Source organism: Mixophyes fleayi, chromosome 6, assembly GCF_038048845.1.
Source record: "Mixophyes fleayi isolate aMixFle1 chromosome 6, aMixFle1.hap1, whole genome shotgun sequence".
Lineage (NCBI taxonomy): Eukaryota > Metazoa > Chordata > Amphibia > Anura > Limnodynastidae > Mixophyes > Mixophyes fleayi.
In genome coordinates, this window is record NC_134407.1 from 52437536 (window position 1) to 52456919 (window position 19384).

General features: G+C 37.4%; 1 protein-coding gene across 2 annotated transcripts in view; it reads left to right on the forward strand.

Annotated features, from left to right (window-relative positions):
* The first annotated feature begins 1580 nt into the window (after positions 1-1580).
* PIK3AP1 (phosphoinositide-3-kinase adaptor protein 1) overlaps positions 1581-19384 on the forward strand; it is a 72908-nt gene continuing 55104 nt past the window's right edge. For both annotated transcript variants that reach the window (XM_075216539.1, XM_075216540.1), the window contains exons 1-2: positions 1581-1898; positions 18509-18913. In XM_075216539.1, coding sequence (XP_075072640.1) covers positions 1886-1898; positions 18509-18913 — 418 coding nt within the window. In that variant the 5' untranslated portion in view covers positions 1581-1885. The remainder of the gene's footprint in view (positions 1899-18508; positions 18914-19384) is intronic.

Genomic DNA, 19384 nt, shown 5'->3' on the forward strand with positions numbered 1-19384 from the left:
TTATTCTTTTTATTTTACACTCTATTCTTGAACCAAAGTGATCACTGATTGGCTGTGGGCTGAGACCCTCACCAATCAGAATATTGTTTGTGTGCTGTAGGTGGTTACTGAGACACCTTGAGTGTGTGACAATACGGGCCCATTGCGGTCCACAAAGTGTTCACACATACTTATTTATATATTGTTTTGTTTTGCAAAATGTAAAAATTGTCAATTTTTTTATTTTGTGTGACAACATCACAGGGGGGGTAGGCTGAAACCTTGCCTAGGGCGCCTACAGACCTTGCACCGGCCCTGGACAGAAGTCATCAATATCCAAAGACAGCAGTCAGAGGTCACTGATGTCCTTAATCTGAGAGATCCCCAATCAGGTTAGACAGATAACCTGCCTACAATGATGTTAGATCACCTGTCCACTTGAGATGTACACAAAGCAGTCATGATAAATACACAATACTGTAGTAAAAGGGATATGATTGAAAATAGGCTGACAGAAGACAAAGTGATCATATGCAAATTATATGCCGATCATAATAGCGCCTAAGCAGAGGTAAATAAATAAAAGATGGTACCCAGGGACACAATACCAGAGACAGAAAGCATGCAAGGACAGGTTTATCATATATATTCTGACCAATGGATATGATCATAATGCAACGCTATTATAATCTACACAGGCAGAGAACACTTCTCCTACTCCTACCTGAATGTCCAAATCTAGTTTTCATGGACAGTCCAGGGTCTTCAAAAATGTGTCCATAAAAATGTATCTTTGTTAATTTGGATCAATGGCACAGTAGCACTTCCCTTGGTTTGCATGCTGTATGCAATAATCAACACCCTTTTTCTATATTTGATTTAATTTGAGACCTAAAGATCAAGTAAAGAAATTAGTTACCGAGCTGAAAATTATACATGAACTAAACAAAGCCATTATACTAAATATGTACATCTTGGCTACTTTCCCCATTCTGCAGCAGGTGTTCATGTTAGGAGGGATGTGCTACTCTACATGCGCAAATAAAGTGAGACTGACAGATTTGTAATCTTGCATGCAGAAATGCACTGTCTGCATTACTAGATTCATGCAAATGAGCAAGGTCAGTTATGTCATAGCAGAGTAACGGACTACTGTCTCAGCTCTTTTGGCATGCATCAGATCCCATTAGGACACTGATCTAAATATGTGGGTGGTGCCTTAAGCTGTCTGCAATCAAGGTCATGCTCTATGAACCTTTACTTCTTAACAGACCTGCAGTAGAATACTAGGTTATCATTGAACTGTGTATTTTACCTTCATTCTTTATAACTGAAAATTGCCATGGTTGTACATTTCTTGTTTTATTCAACAAAGACTATCTTTATCATTTGTTTTTCCTATGTAGGAGACATTCCCTTATGTCAGCTTGGAAATGTATTGGACAGTAAGTTAGTATTTTAATCATTTAAAATGGCAACAAAATTCTGAAACTCCTGTGTTCCATTAAGCTGTGTTAGTGAGCTGTGGGCTGTGCTGAAAGTGCTTTTGTCACTCATGCCTCTTAGGCTCAGTACAGGAAGTATAGGACAAGCAGAAATCAGGAAGTGGAGTATTTACAGAGTTACAGTAACTATCTGCTCTAGCTGAGACACAGGTGTCTGCACTTGCTCATTTCAGTACTAGATTCCGTTGACTTTAACATATCGGGTTCTTGGTCCTGGGTATCTTGTGATTTGGACTCTTGTGAGATGATACAAGGAGCAAAGTACAATCATTTGGTGGATTATTAAGAAAAGCAAAATGAAAATGAGAAACCTTGCCATTATGACAAGAATAGCCATAATGTAACCGTGAAGACTATTCAATTTAACTAAAGAAAAAACAGGTGTTGCTATTTAAAAAAAAATGGCAACCAGAGGTATGTACTTTGTTTCATTTACTGTATTTTTCTTTCTTTTTTTTTTTTTAAAAAAAACCAACACATTTCCTCCTTTGAAAGTTCCTCTTTCTTCAGTCAGCTTACTGAAACTGTTGAACGTACTAAATATATTTGCCTATAGTTGCAAAACTGCTTGTTAGGCATTATATATAAGATAATTAGTTATTTGGAAAAAAAGTATTTTTTTTTTACAAAAAACAAAATAATTTATTTATAGATCATTTGTAGAACGACAAATATTGTAAATTCTCTTTTATTTTTTTAACCACAACTTAGTGCTGAGCGGTCTTACATCCTCCGTTCTAACCCATACCACACTTCTCGCTGTGAGCTCAAATTTGGAACCATTGTCACCATGTATTTTATTTTAAGTATGGATTTTGTTGAGTTTCCCTGTGTTTAAAGTGCCCATAAACAGTGTCTGTTGCTTGTATTCCAAATACAGTAGAACATACTAGTAAGTTAACTGGCTTCTGACAAAATAAACCTCCTGTGTTTGTATAATAGAGATTGTTGACTTAAAGTTCCAATGGGTCAGGGACTGATGTAAATGATTAAATACTCTCTGTTCAGAGCTGCCCAATATGATGGTGCTATGTAAATAAAGGATAATTATACAGTAAATTAATATTTTTGGTTCTAAAATAAGCTTTTTGAAATTCTGAAATGCTGTCATGGTACTATATATATGTATTGTTTCTATATTCTTTTAGCAAGACGTTTATTTTATTTTGTGATATATATATATATATATATATATATATATATATATATATATATATATATACTGTGATGTGAATGCTAGAAGACAAAAACACAAATACGTTGCTGTATTGTATTGTTTTTGTCTGCCTAGATTTATATCAGTTATTAATGTCTGTTGTTTTGTACATTTTCTATGAAAATCTAACAAAAAAGTTAAAAAAAAGAAAAAGAAAACACTAGTAGCATAAAGCGATCTTGCTCAGCATGCAGGAGTATGAAAAAATAGTCAAACATATATTTTCACTCCGGAAAGCATCTTTTATATGTAAGTACATACATACATGGTTTTTTTCTTTGAAATCCCATAAAAGTCTATGTATAAGCAGCATCCTACAGGTATACGAGAAGCCTCAAAAACACTAGAGAAAAACACATATGAGGACATATCCCTCATGAAAGCACAATAGTCAGTGACCGCTTGATCACTTTGGTCTGGGCATTTTCAGACTTAAATAAATTGCACAGAAGCCTCTTTCAAGTTGTAAAGTAGGGTATATTTCTTATAGATGTATTTTAGCAGTGGTTTAATAATAAATATATATATATATATATATATATATATATATTTGCAGTGTAATGTAGTAAGTTTTCTCAGGGGTTCCAGTTACTAACACTCACATCTAAGCTGTGTTATATGAGCTTGTGCAAATAGGTGAGTTTATCAAGTGTGACACAGAGCAGAGAAATATTATATATAGGGGACATTTATGAGTTCATGGTCCCCACACACTGCAAATTTAAAGAATGGAAAGATCAAAAATTCACCATACATTTTTTTGGCTTAGGGTCAGGTATGGATATTATGCTGTATGTGTGTGTTTGCTGGTGAGTGTTGAATTAGATATTTATACAGGCTAATTACAACTGTCAAGTAAAAATATGGTGCAGATGTTGATACTGCAGAGTGTCTCTCCCTGTATGCATGCCCCCAAACATACAGGGCCTGATTCATTTAGGCTCGCAAAGCGAATGTAAATTGAGTTTTTTAAAAAACGCAAGTAAATCGGGAATACAGACATCCGTATCCAACTAGGAGCAAACCTAAAGATACGTCTCTTCTTGAGACACTTTTTTTTCTTACTTCAATGCATTTATTATGATGTCATTAATGTGCACTGTACACAAAATTCAGTTTTACAGTTACTCCTGATTGCAAACACATGTTCTAGCATGTATACACAGCCGTTATTGCGTTATTGCTAGTATTTAAGCTTACACCTGATCTGTAGCTGGAGCAAGGGATACGACAGAAAACGCGTACCTTTCAGATGCCCAGAACGTGAATTGGACCCTGCTCCGTGCGCTCGAGCTTGGAACGCTCTTACTGTATATTGACTATGACACATATCAGAATTTTCGTTCTTTAATGTATCATGCCCACTCTGAGTGGAGTTTCAAGCCGCCATAAACCTGAGAGTGCTTTAATTTTTTAAAATAAGTCCATATTGTTAGAGTTACGCTTCACTTCGTAGATTTATTTTTTACGCTTTTAGACTTTAAGAATAAATGCGGTGTAAAGTTAGAACTAGAATATTGTGAGATCAGTGTTAGTTTAGTGTTTCCAGACCTCAAGAGAAGTACTCATCCTAACCAAAGATGGTTTCTTTAGGATTGGTGAGCTGAGCGTGTGTTCAAAGGAGGATGGAAATGTGCCTGTGGAAAGAGCCAGGTTGAAGAGATTGGGCATGTATTTGGTAGGAGAGGGAGCAGAGATGTTGGAAGGAAATAAGGTTGAGGAGCTTGTAGTGTGAGATGGTGAGATGAGTGCAGAGACTTCATCCAGGGTTCCGTAAAGAATACATTGATGGTGGATTGGGGAGTGTAGGATAAAATGGGTAGAGTATTTGGAATTTGGCAATATCTTGTTAAATGGTGCCTATTTGATGGACTCATATAGATGTGCTATTATAGATGTACAGTTGAGTTTTTACTTTTCTTACTTGTCAACAAAACAATAGGTATTTGCAATACATGAGATTAAGCATGGAAAAGTGCATATGAGACATTGTACAATGCTGGGAATTTTATGTGTACTAAATAATGCAGGTTCTTCATTTGGAGGGAAAATCTTCATTCGGAGGGAAAAAAAATAATCACATTTGTACAGTAGGTTTTTTTGTCTTTTAATTTGTATCTAAATGTTCAGTAAATATATTGTCATTCACTATAATGCTAAGAAAATCTTGGGTCTCTGCATATTGGCATTTATATAGGAGTGGACACAACAATGAAGCCTAGTGGACAACATTTCATGAAATATTATTTGCAAAATTGCTTAGTTTTTATCAGTACTTTGCTCTCTACATGCATGGCTGCCGCCAAGGAAGACCTGTATTAATTCAAAACATAAAGCCTAAATGGCAGATAAAACCTCTTGGCAGTTGCAGTATAAAATTCCCCCAAAAAGTTAGTTCTGTACTTTGCCAGCAGTTACCAGTACACAGACGAGATCTTTATGCCCCATATTGCTAAACCTTCAAGTGCAAAAAAAAAATCCCCTACATATGTATTTTTGCTTATTTAAATAAAGCCAAATCATATTACTCAGCACTGTACAGGGCATTTGTAGTCCATTTTGTCAGCAGCCATTCAACTTACCGGTATGTTTTTGGACTATGAGAGGAAACCAGATTACCTCTGCACAGGGAGAACATACATCAGGCACACAGGGCCGTGGTCAGAATCAAACTCATGACACCATCACTGAGAGGCAGCAATGCTAACCTTTGTGCCACATTGCTGTCCATATTGTATGTTAGGCAAGATTAGCTCCAGCAGCAGATATATAAAAACTTTCTACATGACTTGTTATACCAACTGTCCGACACTGCATGGTTTTGTGGCACATTACAGATAATGACGATGACGAAGTAGGGTAGACTTTGTAATGATGTGTTCACAACACACATTTTAACGAGTATATGGAATCTCAGAAATGTACTTGCATCTATCTTTTATGGGGTGGTTCCAAAGACTGGTAAGTGAGCATGTGGAAAAGTGAGCGCACTTGTGTAATTGAAGAAGCAATACAGGTTCACATTTTTTGTGGTTTATAATAAGCCTTTATGTGTTTATAATATCTTGTACATGACTGGCCAAATAGGTTGCACGAGTTTAAAAAATGACTTGGGGCTCAAACACAAAGAGACTGGATCATATATGAGCCAATGTGCTGTTCAGCTGCATTCCATATAAATATTATCAAGCAATCGGGCTACATTCCCTTTTTAAAATACATGCTGGTGTGTGTGAAAACAGAATATGCAATACATGTATATATGTTCCATTTGTGATGAGGTTATTAAAATGTTTTCTATGTAAAAAAGAAAGATATCCAACAAATCTATATAAAGCTGGGTTGAAACTGATGACTTCTTTAGCAAGTATAAGTAGCAAAGTATTTGTTTTACATAATCGCATGATGCTGTTTACATTGATTGTGACAAGTTACATTCCAATTGAATAAGTGTAGGGAGCAAGATTCTTGGTGAATTTGTTTTGTTGCTAGAACGTTGCGTCCAATTCTATTTTAGCCTGATATTATCCTGGATAGTCTTCTGTGAGAATTTAATAATAAAACACCATTATTTGCAAATTTTACCTTTTATAAAGTCACCGGTGTTTACTGGTCTTTGTTGCTAAAGACCAGTAAAATTTTGAAATGTCCTCATGCACTAACGTAGGTACTACACCGTCAAGTGTACTACCTACGTTTTAAAAACATTTAATTTTCAATGGACACAAGTAACAAATACATTTATTATATAAATACAATTATAGCAAAACAAAAACAAAGTACAGGGTCCACTTTTTCAAAACATATTCATGGGCAAGAAGGAAGGGGGGGGGCAGAATGGGTGGGGGTGGAACAGGGGAGGAATCTACTTTTTAAGAATCAAACTGTTTTAGTAAAGCAAGAAATACAGGTCTCGTTATACCTCACAAAAACATATTGCCTATTAAGGTGGGACTGTCCCGATTCATGGACCAAAAAAGGGGTGTGACATTGTGGTTATGTAGGCATGGTTTGAACCAATCTGGGCATGGTTTGGGTGGCTCGAGGTATGTATTTGGGTAGATCATGTGAGGTTTAGGTTTGAGAGAGGGAGGGGCCTAATATATAATAAAGAGATGTATGTGATTCTATATAACATGTTGCAAGAGTGTGGTGCAAAAGGAAAAAAAAATCTTGCAAATTACTTTTCTGAAAAGGAGTAAACTGACAACTTCCAGACATAAGATATCCAAATGAAAACAGGTTTGTGCTTGGTTATAAAATAGCAGCTGCTCTGTAAATATATACCAATATATAACCGTCAAGAGAATATTAGAACTGATTAATGTTCCACAATTCTATGGGGGGAATTTAATTGGCCGCGTTACTGTCGAAAGTAACACGGCCTGCACCATATTACCGTTACTACGGTAATAGCGCGCATTATTACCGTTAGTATGGTAATAATAACACCAAAATTCGGGTTACAATTACGGTATTAACAGTAATAGAGCGCAGGCCGCATTACTTTCGGCAGTAACGCGGCCAATTGAATTCACCCCTATAAAGTTTGGGAAATGAAAATGAATACAATATGTAAAGACTGCAGTGTGCAAAATGGAATCGATGAGGCTCTGAATGAAATTTTGTACTAACATTTTTAATTAATTGAGTGCAGGTAATAAAACAAATTACTTGCACCACTTTAAAATGTAAAAAGTTGTTCAAATTTGGTGATTTTCTTGAATTAATGATACTTTAGAACTTCGATTGCTGAGTCAGTCCCTCAACAGTGCAGGATTTTAGTGTATACATAAGGGCATACAGTATGTTCTAACATCCAATAGAGTTTGTAATGGAAAAACATACAATTTTGTGAAAAAAAAAAAAATGTTGTCCGGCGATCAGAAACAAACAATATATAAAAATCATTATGTGTCAGCATATACATAAAAGAGAATTTTGTGCACAATATAGCTATATTGGGTTTAAGCTCACCTGCCAGTGTCAAGGCATCCCCTGTAGGTGAGTCCCTAAGCTAGTGATACAAGGTTATATTTAGGGTGTCCCATTTAAGACCTTCCCCTGAACCTTCATCTTATAAAGCCTGCAGCACCTGGAGGGAATGGTCAACTCCCAGAAAAACAAACTAGAAATTAGTGAAAGAGAAACAGGCGCACTTCTTTAAATTAATGAAATGTGCACAAGTGAATACAATCATTTGAAACGGCAGCCAAGGACAAATAGGACCAATGTGCAAGTGCAAATAAAATAAAAATGTTGCCTGGTGCTCGGAAACAAACAATATATAAAAATCACTATGTGTCAGCATATACATAAAGGAGAATTTTGTGCACAATACAGCTATATTGGGGTTAAAGAAGAAAACTGATTCCAAAGTATACATAAAAGTCAAAGTGCACAAACCAGTAGAATCCTTTCAAAAGTAGGATTTGCCTAAAATAATTGGCACATACCTAATTCTCTATGAGGTTTGCTGTAGAAATATGAGTTGGGGTTACATTCAACAATTTCATCACTTTACAAGCCACAGACACTGGGTTATAATCTGTATCAGAGTGATGTGTCATTAATGCAAATATAATCCCACAAAAAAAATTGAGTATTTACTTATGCAAATAACATGTAAATGGCACATTTAAAGACATTCCATTAGTGAAGGAACCCTTATCATATAACAAACACACCAGTTATTTATTTACTCTGTTAATACAAAGCAAAAGTTAAGAAGCACAATTTTATATCATATTATAAATTGATGGTTTTATTTTTATATCACTACCACAATGAACAGATATGTACAAGCAAAAATACATAAAGGATCTGAGTCAATAAGGAGAGCAAAGCAAAAAAAAGAGTAACTTTGCACCTTGGCAAAACCGTGTCGTATTGATGGGGGATGTAAATTTAAAATGTTGGGACAGGTCCTAGATCAACTTTAAATTTCAGCAGAAAAATAAAGCTATCAAGTATTTGTGTGCTAGAAGAAAAAACAGCCAGTATTTAACTTATGTGCAAAAAGTAAACTAATTTGCACCCCTTGCATTGTAACATGGTTTGTCCAGGATCAAATTTACTCCTTTTTTTTTGATGATGATGAATCATATGGCAGTTTTAAGGGGATGTGTTAAGAAACTTAAATTTCCCCCTAATTTCCCCTTCTGTAATACGAGTTTCTAGATATTTAGTTTCACCAATCTCATTTCCTTACAATGGATTGACAACACTGCAAAAACCACTGGCGCTTAAGTTCCTTGCAGGCATCTGCTGGCAGTCATTCCTGCCATGTACATTCGGAAAGGAGGGGGCTATGGGTCATATTTGGTATTTGCCTTTTGGCAGCTGCTGTTGCAGTTACATTACTCAAATGTGTCACAATGTATTTACAACTCAAAGTCTGGTATTTTTTTTTAGATTCCCTGGTTGATAAGCTCGCACCATGTATAATTCTTGTATAACATAGTTCGGCTGTACACTAGTATTCAAAGTGACAAAACTTTATTAGATCAATATTTTAGCATGTAACATTGTAGATGAAGTAACTTTGTAGATGCAGATTTAATAGTAAAGTATTTATCTAATAAATTTGTAGTCCTTGAAAGATTGATGAGCAGCAATATTTGTATTGGTAGCTGGTAACAGGATTGTATCCATCCACTCATAATATATCAAATTGTTCGGAAAATCTGTGTGTGACTATGCAACCTTTCCGAAACAAGGGCAAAACCTCTTACAAAGTATAACATGGGACATTATAAAAACTGCTACATTGGAAAAAGGGGCTGTAGGTCAATTAGAAGTCGCAAAAGAACAGCTCCATGATGCAAACACAGCTTTGTACTCTTGGTTTGGTGAATACACCTAGATTTCCGCCCAGGGCACATTGTGTTATAGGCCCGCTTTTGTGGCGGAACAGCAGTTTGAACAAGCAAAGGGGAATGTCCAGAATGAAGTCATCCTAAATTAAGTAGACAGTAGGCGCAGCAAAGTACTTTTTGCAGAGTAGTGCAGAAATGAGATTTAATTTTACAGAATTAGGTTATTGTAATGAGATAAAAGAAGGAGAAGGTGCATTTTCTGGCGTGTTCGTTGCAATGCACGCTATTCCTCCTCTTCTGCATCAGCTCAGACCTTAAATTCAACAAATTACTTTCCTTGCACTATGTAAGAAATAATTGGGTTGGGGTTATTCCTCTGTGTGTCTGTCTGCTCTGGGGCAAATGCACAACCAGTGATCATGGACAGCCACTGAGCCTCACTAGACTTACCTGCAGAATCTGTTGTTACAATATGACTTTGACTTCAACATTACTTTATTTAGCAAGCAAATTACATAAATCACCACATTATAATACTAAATAAACATAACATTACTGTATAAAGTGACACACACATAAGGGAGCACATATTAACATAAGAGACGCTTTAACAGTGACCTGGGTAGTAAACCTGCATTACCCACTCTTGGACCTTCAGATCATGCTATGGTCCTTCTGCCAGCTGTAGCAGTAGTTCATCCCAGGTTTTACTCCGTTTTCGATGGGCACATATTGGTGTGAAAACCTGCAGATAACTACCAACTCTACTTTCCCAATATATGTAATTGCTGATTCTATGCCAGCAGGAACATGACCCAGCCAATCCTGTCTGCCACTTTCTCTGTGTGTCAGGAATATAATACTTTTGGATGGGGAGGAATGAGTTACCTCCCTTAGTTTAAACCCTTGTTTTAAAACTATTCCTCTCATCTCCGGGGTCACTGAAAGCCCTCCCCAGCCAACATTTTCTTCCATTACACAAATAACCTTTGTTACACATTAATGACTGGCAGACACGACATTGAGAGTAGACAAAGGACAAGGGAACACAATATCCAGTCAAATGCTGCCTCTGAGGTGGGTTGGTAGGAGCACGGAGGAAATACACAATGTTGACATACACAGAAATGGACATAATTATCCTGTAGTAACCTATATAACAAATATAGTCCATCAACCAGAATTAACCACAATATCACTATAAGAGGCATATCAAGAACAGTTGGGTACATGGGAGATCATCAATACAATGGGTTAAGAGAGTAAGGAGGAAAGAATGTAAAGAAGCAAGTCCTCAGAAGAAAGGAGGAAAAGAAAAGTTTGAGTTTGGTACAGATGTCATGTATATGCATGTGGTGGTTGGGTGAATAGGTGCCCAGGATATATTTGTGCACATGGAAGATCTAGTTTGACCTATGCTGCAGGTCCCATTTGTTAGGCCAAGCCTCTCCTCCTTCTCTGATGGGCCTTGCCGCCACTCACCAAAATGAATTAAGATATTAGAAAGAGGCAGGGATGATGTGGTGTGACCATAGAGTGAGTCATGCCGTGCCACCCCGGCCTCACCTGGCCAGGAGTTGGGGCTTTTTCCTGACTCCATCTCCATCTGAGGCTATAACCTTAACGCCCAGCTGAGGGATGTACACCTGGCCTTCACTCAATACTGTCCCCTGCTTATTTGACTAGGCTATGCAGCCTGCCTTATTCCAGGGTCCCCAAGCCTCATTTTGCATGAACCTCTGTTAGAGTGGTTGCCCTATCTTGCCACTGACAGCCAAAACTGTTCCTTCTGTAGGCCTTTTCCCCAGGCTGAGGACTAGACTGTGATGACTCGCCAAGAAGAAAAGTACCTGGCATGACCCCTCCCCCACTTCCTCCCATACCCTCCAATAGAACAAGGAGCTAGCCTCACTTCCAATCCCCATCATCAAAGCTCCTTTATTTCATAGAAGTTGCTTCATTTGCACTGTTTGACTCAAGTTTGGTTTAATTTGAAGTTTCATTTACACTTTTCCGCTGACTTTTTGGTTTGAACAGTTTTATTTAATATTTGGCTATATTTGCACAGTTTTATATAAGTCTTCTTTCTCAAAATCTTATAATAACTACTATGGGCATAGTTTTTGTTTACCTGCTGTTGCTAGTAGGACAAATTACATTTTAAGATGTAAGTAACGATGTAGATAAGTCTAGATTTTTCTTATTCCTATGTCACTTGGGTTTTGCTAAAATGTATTAATTGTCTTTGTCCCAGCTCTAGTCTTAGACTATAAATCCAACAAAATGTGATTTTAGAAATGTAGTGCAGAAAGACCAAACTCGGTTTATCATCACAATTTCGCTCATCACTACACCATGGTAGTTGAGTGCTGATTAACCACATCCAGAAAAAAACCATAATACTGACTGAGTGGCGCTCCAAGAGGCAGCCTGGTAACTGAGCACTGACCACTGAGCACAACTAAACAAAGACACAAGGCACACTTGCCAACATCTAACAATTGTAAAAGTGGGACAAAATATGCTGTGCTGCAAATCCACTTAAAGCACACCTCATTCCACCCAAATCAAACGCAATCTGTCCAAACCTTTTTCTTTTCATGTGAGACCACTATCCTTCTGTTCCAGTATAATCCCTTTCCAGCCAACAAAAATTAGAAATGTTGGCAGGTATGTGGGAGTGGACTATCACTGAAGTCCAAGTAGGCAGACTGCTCATTGCGGGCAAGCAAGATCTGATTGGTATAGCCCTCCGATATCTTGCTTCCTGTCATGGACAGACATCACCAGTAGTGACAGACAGCAATGTTTTCTGATTCGAGTGTTGTTTTGCTTTCTCTATTTTACTCTCTTCCCCCCCCTCTGCTAACCATATGTTTCTGACCAGCCTCTCTGCCACCTGTGAGTACTAATTAGGCTTCAACCCTAGACAGTATAAAGAGACAGTGTTGTGTATTGTGATCAAGGAGAGAGTGGTGGGAGTATAACCAAAGAGGTGGCCAGTGGTTGTGGCTTCTTCCTAACTCCCTCTGTCTGAGGCTATAACCTCAGGGCCAAACTGAGGAATGTCCAAGGGGGCTAGCAGCTCATTGCTGCCAAGTGGGCTATGATCGATACTGCCCTCTCACAGCTTGCTCCCCGTCATGGGGAGACATCACTAGTAGTGGGAGGTAGCAGTCTGATAGGAGTGTTGTTTTGCTGTCTCTCCAAATATATTGCCTTGTCAAGACCCAACTTGCCTCATGGTAAGCACAGCCCTTCTTGTGATATAAATGATTAACTTGTCTATTATTTATGTATCATGCTTCACTTTGCATATTAAATACGTTAAACAGCTGTAAATGGTATCTCCACTAATCACCTCGAGCATTAGAAGTCTGATTTCTAGGAAAACAAACATTATCCGTTAAAAGTTTCCAATGAATTCCGTTAGCCATCTGGCCAGGAAAAGCCTTATTAGTAATGCATTATTTTTAACTTTCTTCTCCTTTCATTTTGGTAACAGACTCCACTAACTGTATTTACATTCTGGCCACAAGAAAGCCAGGAGAGTTTCAACAGATATTTCATTCCATCAAGTGGCCCCTGCTATTAACTTTAACTAAAATTATTAGAACTGTAATTCAAATATCCCAAAATATTCTAAAATATAATCAATATATATAAAATTATTCTAAATGCATAATCACTAGATCTGGAAATCACCTAATATACATATCATATGGAATCAATAACTAGTATTATAAACGATTCTTATGTAAAATTACATGAAATATAGTAGCCATAAATTTTAATATTTTGAGTCGTTGTCATAATTCTTTACTTTATAACTAATTTATTGGTAAATTGATAGAAAACAAAAATAAAAATCTCTTAAATTTAGTTTTTTAAAATTCAAAGTGGACATTTTATTATAACATAAATACCCTTTTCCTGTTTTGTTACTAACCTACCCTTCTTCCCTTCTTCTTCTTTCTGTACTTAAAATATATCTACATTTGAAGATAATGATTCCATATATGTTATGAAATGTACGATTGTATAACCTAAATCTTTAATTTCTGTATCAATTTCCAGTATTATTTAGAAATATTAACTAAACTCAATAAATAATTTTATCGTGAAAAAAAAGAACTGTAATTACAATTTATTTTGGTTTTTTTACACACAATCATCTAAGAAATCCTTAAAATATAGATGTTTATGTGTAGATTTGCCATTGTGAGTGAGCTACATGAATAGGCAGCCATATCAGCTTGTGATTGCTTATATGTTGCCAAAGTTCTTTAAATAAAGTTTGTTTTAAACGTATCCAGTTAGTATGCAAATAATATTTTTAGGAATCAATCACAGTAAAAAGCAGGAGTAATAGAACAGTTCCAAAGGATCCCAGTATTATTTTATGTGAATATATGAGTATGAATATATGAGTTCCACTTAAGGCAGAAATAGGCAACCTGATCCACTCCAGCCATCTGAATTTCAAAAAGGCCACACATTACCCTTAATCTCAGTAATAATTAAAAACAATACATTTAATGAAACAAAGAGACACCTATCTGTAATAACATATCAGCTGGCATTATAAACAAGTATTACAAGCTATAACAAACAAATCTGACACTAAAGTATGATGAAGCGGGGGGCTAGGGCCACCTGTTATCCATCGCTGTCTTAGGGTTTGCGGAATTTAAATGCCTTGATAAAACAAAACTGACAAAAAGCCAAGTCTTATTACACATGAGAGCCCCCATTACATCCTGTTCAATAGACACCTTCATCTCTCAGAGTTTAGGTGTTGTATGATAAACCACAGTAACACCCTTTGCAGATCCTAATGTCTCACAAAGTCTGTATCTTCTTCATAAGAAATGTCCTATCCCGCACAAGGGCAATTGGAAGGGATGAGGTTGGATTTCTGGCACTTTTGACCAGTGGGAGAATTTAAGTGCAGGCAACACCTCCCTAAAAATTCCTTCTCCACCCTCACTTTGTTTAAACAAACCTGCACATTCGAAATTAAATCTCATTTTTCCTCTTCATTGCAAATGTAGGAGCACTTGTGTTGCACTAATCTGCACTTAGCAAGGAAAGCCCCCAGTCTACCAATTCCTCCCATGGGATGGTACAAACTTTTGCACTGCCGAAGATCGTGCAAATCAATGCGCTTCCTCATAATAAAAGGTTTCTTTGCAGTAGCTGAGTGACACTTCAAAACAGCATTTGCAAAGCACTTTTGCACTTTTATCAATTACTTTTATTGAATATATTCCAAGTCGCTCACTATTTGCTTGTTTTAGCAGTTGTAGTTGTAAAAACCCCACAACCCCCATAACATTTTATTTCTGTTTTAAAAATCCCCATTACAGATATTGGCACATTTTTGCTGTTCTACAGACATGTGCAGTACCACATGTACCACACATGCAGCTCAACAGACAAGCAGAAGTCATTGCCTGGTATTACTATAGAGTAATCCCGGGTCCTGGTGCTGGAGCTTCTTGGGTCACATGCTAGGGGGTGTGATACGCAGGTTCTCTCAGGATGCATAATCAAACCCAGTGCTGAGCATGCAGCCTAGGATGGTGTGACCCCGCAGACCAATAGTAAACTATTTCCCCAGCCTTTAATGTAGCTCAACCTGGGTCGCGGATGTGACAGAGCCCCATCTGCTCCTATATAATCTGCCACAGATGGACTCTCATCGGAGGTCTAGGATCAGGTACTTTGTACCTACCTTGTTCCCCTCTTCCTCCATCAAGTCTCTTTTTCTGTGGGTAGCTCTTGCCAATGCAGCAGTATGATTAACTGAATGCTTTTCTGTTGTAGACCTTGGCATTAAGAGATGAGGCATATTGATAACAAACAGGATCAGGGAAATAGATTCAAATCTGTCTCACAAAGAAAATTTGTTATTAACTATTCAGTGTTTAGATTTAACTTTTTTTGCGCCCACCCAACGGCAAAGTGACACTAATGCATCATTGTGACGCAGGGGCAAAATGATAAAATTCGCAGTGCCCTGCTCCCCCCTCCGCTGTTGCAGTACATCTCCCCTCCCGGAGGGAAGAGAAAAAATGTTGATTAGTATGAACTGACCTATGTGTGATTTTTATAAGAAAAAATAAGTGTGTTGTAGCCGTAAGTGAAAATTATATTTGCTTTGTTATGCTGAGAGTCATGCATGTAATAAAATATATGTGGTAAGGTGATGAAACAAGGGAAATACAGGTTCAAGTGTGATTGATTCATGTGTTTTTGAGCATTTTGCACTATTGTGAAAGAGTGGGCTCCAAGAACGAGGTTTTGCAAATTGGTCTGTTGCAAAAGATATTATGATCAAAATAGTTTGGTAACACCTTCTAGTCTAAACTATAACAGCCTGTGCAGGAAAGAATTTGGAAACTTAAAGTTGCCCTGAAAAATATTGTGAAAATGACCTTATGTTGTAGATGGAGCCAAACTGCCAGTAGACTAGGCAGGGTCAAATATGCATGAGGCAGGGCCATATATGTGCCATTGATGTGAAGTGGGGCATTCCCCCTGCCTTTCCCTACAATTTGGACAAAGTCCTCACAGCTCCTCATAGTTGGGGTCTTCTCACTAGAATCGGGACAGTTGACAGCCTGTCCTGCTCTCTCCAACCTGTTCATGCAGCTTTCACTGCCTGCTGCTGTTGTTGTCTTAAACTCAGTTGCTGCTTGGCTGGATCTTGGAATGTTGCGGCTCAGTTTGGAAAAGGGATAGGTACTATTCACCAGCCTAGCAATGAGTAAATGTTTACTCTATTCTTGCTCCCAACTAGCTCTGACATTAAATCAATAGTACACAGGTTTAATAATTAGGCCTCCTCCCAAAAATAGCATTTACATATAAAAAAAGGGCCTGAGTCATTAAGAAAAGTAAGGCAACATAAAAGGAGTAAATGTTCTCCAGGACAAACCATGGTTCAATGCAAGGGGTGCAAAGTAGTTTATTATTTTGCACATGAGGTAAATACTGGCTGTTTTTTCATCTAGCACATAAATACTTCATAGCTTTATTTTTACACTGAAATTTAAAGTTGATCTAGGACATGTCCTATTCCAACTATAAATCTGTCCCCACATTTTATTTTTACCTTCTACTCTAATGCAACATGGTTTTGCACAGGTGCAAAGTTACTCCTTTTTTATGCTTTGCTCTCCTTAATGACTCAGGCCCTAAATGTTTAAATATTTTTACTAATGTTCCAAACAAATCTAAAGTAGGCAAATATTTTATCTGTATTGGTAGAATTAGTGGTAATCCCAGGTATCATGAGCAGTATAAGGTATAAACCCCACTTCAATTCAACAAGGAATATAAACAACAGCAATAGCGTAATACTATTAAAACACAATTTTTATTCTCACACATACTGTACATAAAATAATAACAATAAAAACAGTTTGTCTATGGAAATGTAGTCCCCTACTTAGCTACCAAGATGAGGCTTTTTGCTGCCACTGAATATTTACATCAGCAGAAGGATGCAGATGGGAGACAGTGGGACTTTTTCACTATTTATATTGTCTGTTACAGCCTCCAAAATCCTCCTTTATGGATCACTTAGTCAAGTTCCATGATATCCATTTAGCCGTTTATCTTGGGTGTAGTTTGTGACATCTGATGTCAAGCTGCTTTCTTCATCCAGCTTTTGTATGTTTAACAAAAATCCTTACATAAGCCCAAGTGGGGTAATCTTCAATCCATTTATTATGTGCTGTAATTTGCAGTACATGTGGAGGTCAATAGCATTTACCTTTAACAAATAGGCCTCCTTCTCCTGAACAGTCCTACATCAAAATAATAACATTCCAATTTAAAAAATGATGCTTATTTCCACCAATGAGCCTTGACATTAAATTAATAACACCCATATTTCATACAGAGCACCCCATTACATCATTACATTAACACCCCTCACCAGCCCCCATGTAACATTAATTCCATCCCAGCTGTCCCTATCCCCAGCTGGTCTACAAGTCTTCTACTCCCACTACCCAATTTTTCTTCTATAGTTAAATTAAATAGATATGCATTTGAGCCTTTTTAAGGACAACGGGGCCAATTTATTATGCCCTGATGATAACCTAGATTTTGTCTCGATGCAGCGATTGGAAATCTTGTTTCACCCCAATTTAACAAAAAAAGTTCATCGGGGCAGCTAAACGATGGTCCGCTCCCTGGCGATACAGGTTGCCAGTGGTCAGAGGACTCTTACCATTCCACCAGCCAGACTCCAGTGCCTGTGCCCATGCAGGACCCACATCACATATGTGTAGTGCACAGTGGAACTGGAAGCCTGGACCTGGGCCTCAAGATCCACTTTCCATCAAAAGTAGAAAAAAAATATTATTATTTTATTTGACTAATAAGAATATATTGACCTCAGTTATCACCATCCTGAGATGTAGCGATAGGAGTGGCGGTACTGGTACAGCTGCTGTCCATGGTAAATAGGCTTTTGACAAACAGACCTGGTGAAAGTGATAGCTGGTGAAAGGTTCCATCATCAGGGAGTTCTCAGTAAAGAGGGAGACATTTTGCAGAAGAAATGAGGTTTCTCCAAATAATAAATAGGTCTCAGAAACTCCTACTTGCCAAATGTTATATCTACTGCAGTTCCTAGGTGGCAATGTTGCATGTGTAAAACTGAAATCTAGGTGTACTTGTATAAATCAAGTTGCACAGAGGATCCAAAGACAGTTTTGCCCTGCGCAGCAGATGGTTTGTGCTCGGTAAATGTTATCCAATTATAATCTAAAAACATATTGTTTCATATTGACTGAAAGGAATGTCAAGTTACTGTACAATTTAGGCATGAGAGGTGGTCACATATTTCCTAAAGTTTTGTATTGTATCCCTTTTAGTTAGGTGTAAAGCATAACTCCAATGCAATTGAATAATGACCCATCAAGTGATTTTGTCCCTAAACATATAAAAACATTTCTCTTTGTATTTTACAGATGTCTGTGACTTACTAATACTGCACGGACCTGATGCAAATGAGTGGTGCCATTATCTTGTCAGTCTCTTTGAAACATATCATCAAGTTCAAGATCTAGCTATCCAGACATATGAAGTCAAGTGTGAGCCTATACCAAATGCGTGCCTAGAAACTTTCCAGAGCTGTAAATGCATCCTTATCCTTCTGTCTGGAGATTTAGAAGGCAATTTTGACTACCCGGAAGTCTTGGAAAGCTTGAGGACAGTTTTGAGACCACCAAACAAGGTGATTGTCTTATTTTGTGGAGTAATAGACAAAGAGGATTTCACAAATGTATTTCAAGACTGGCTGCAATGGAAACAGTTGTCCTCTGAAGATGACCCTGAGCTCTACATTACTACTGTTAAGGATATTGTCTTTGAAGGTAAGTGGCATTCTGGTTTCTGGATAAACAATTGTTGATTATGTATGATATTGCTATAGCAATGTAAGGTCAATTTCTTTAATGGCTGATTAAATTCATTGCAAGCTTTTAAGGCACATATTCCAATTCTTCAAACAAGGGAAACTTGAAGAAGGGACTTATGGGTCTATTTATGAAGACCATGACAAGAATATTTCACCGGGGCAAAATACTCTTACTGTTCGCCAGGCCAGTGCATGTACCACTGCTGTCCCCGGTAAATAGGCTTCCTCTATGCTTTGCCGGAGACCTCAGATGAAGACTACCACCGGTAATACCAGATGATTGCCTTTACCAGCCTTGATAAATAGGGAGAAACCCTAAATATGTTTTCACCGACCTTTGTCTGTTAAATAGGCCCTTTGTGTCCCAAAAATGTGCATGGTATATGAAGAATGTGACAATGTTTTTATTTTCTACTACAAAATTGAT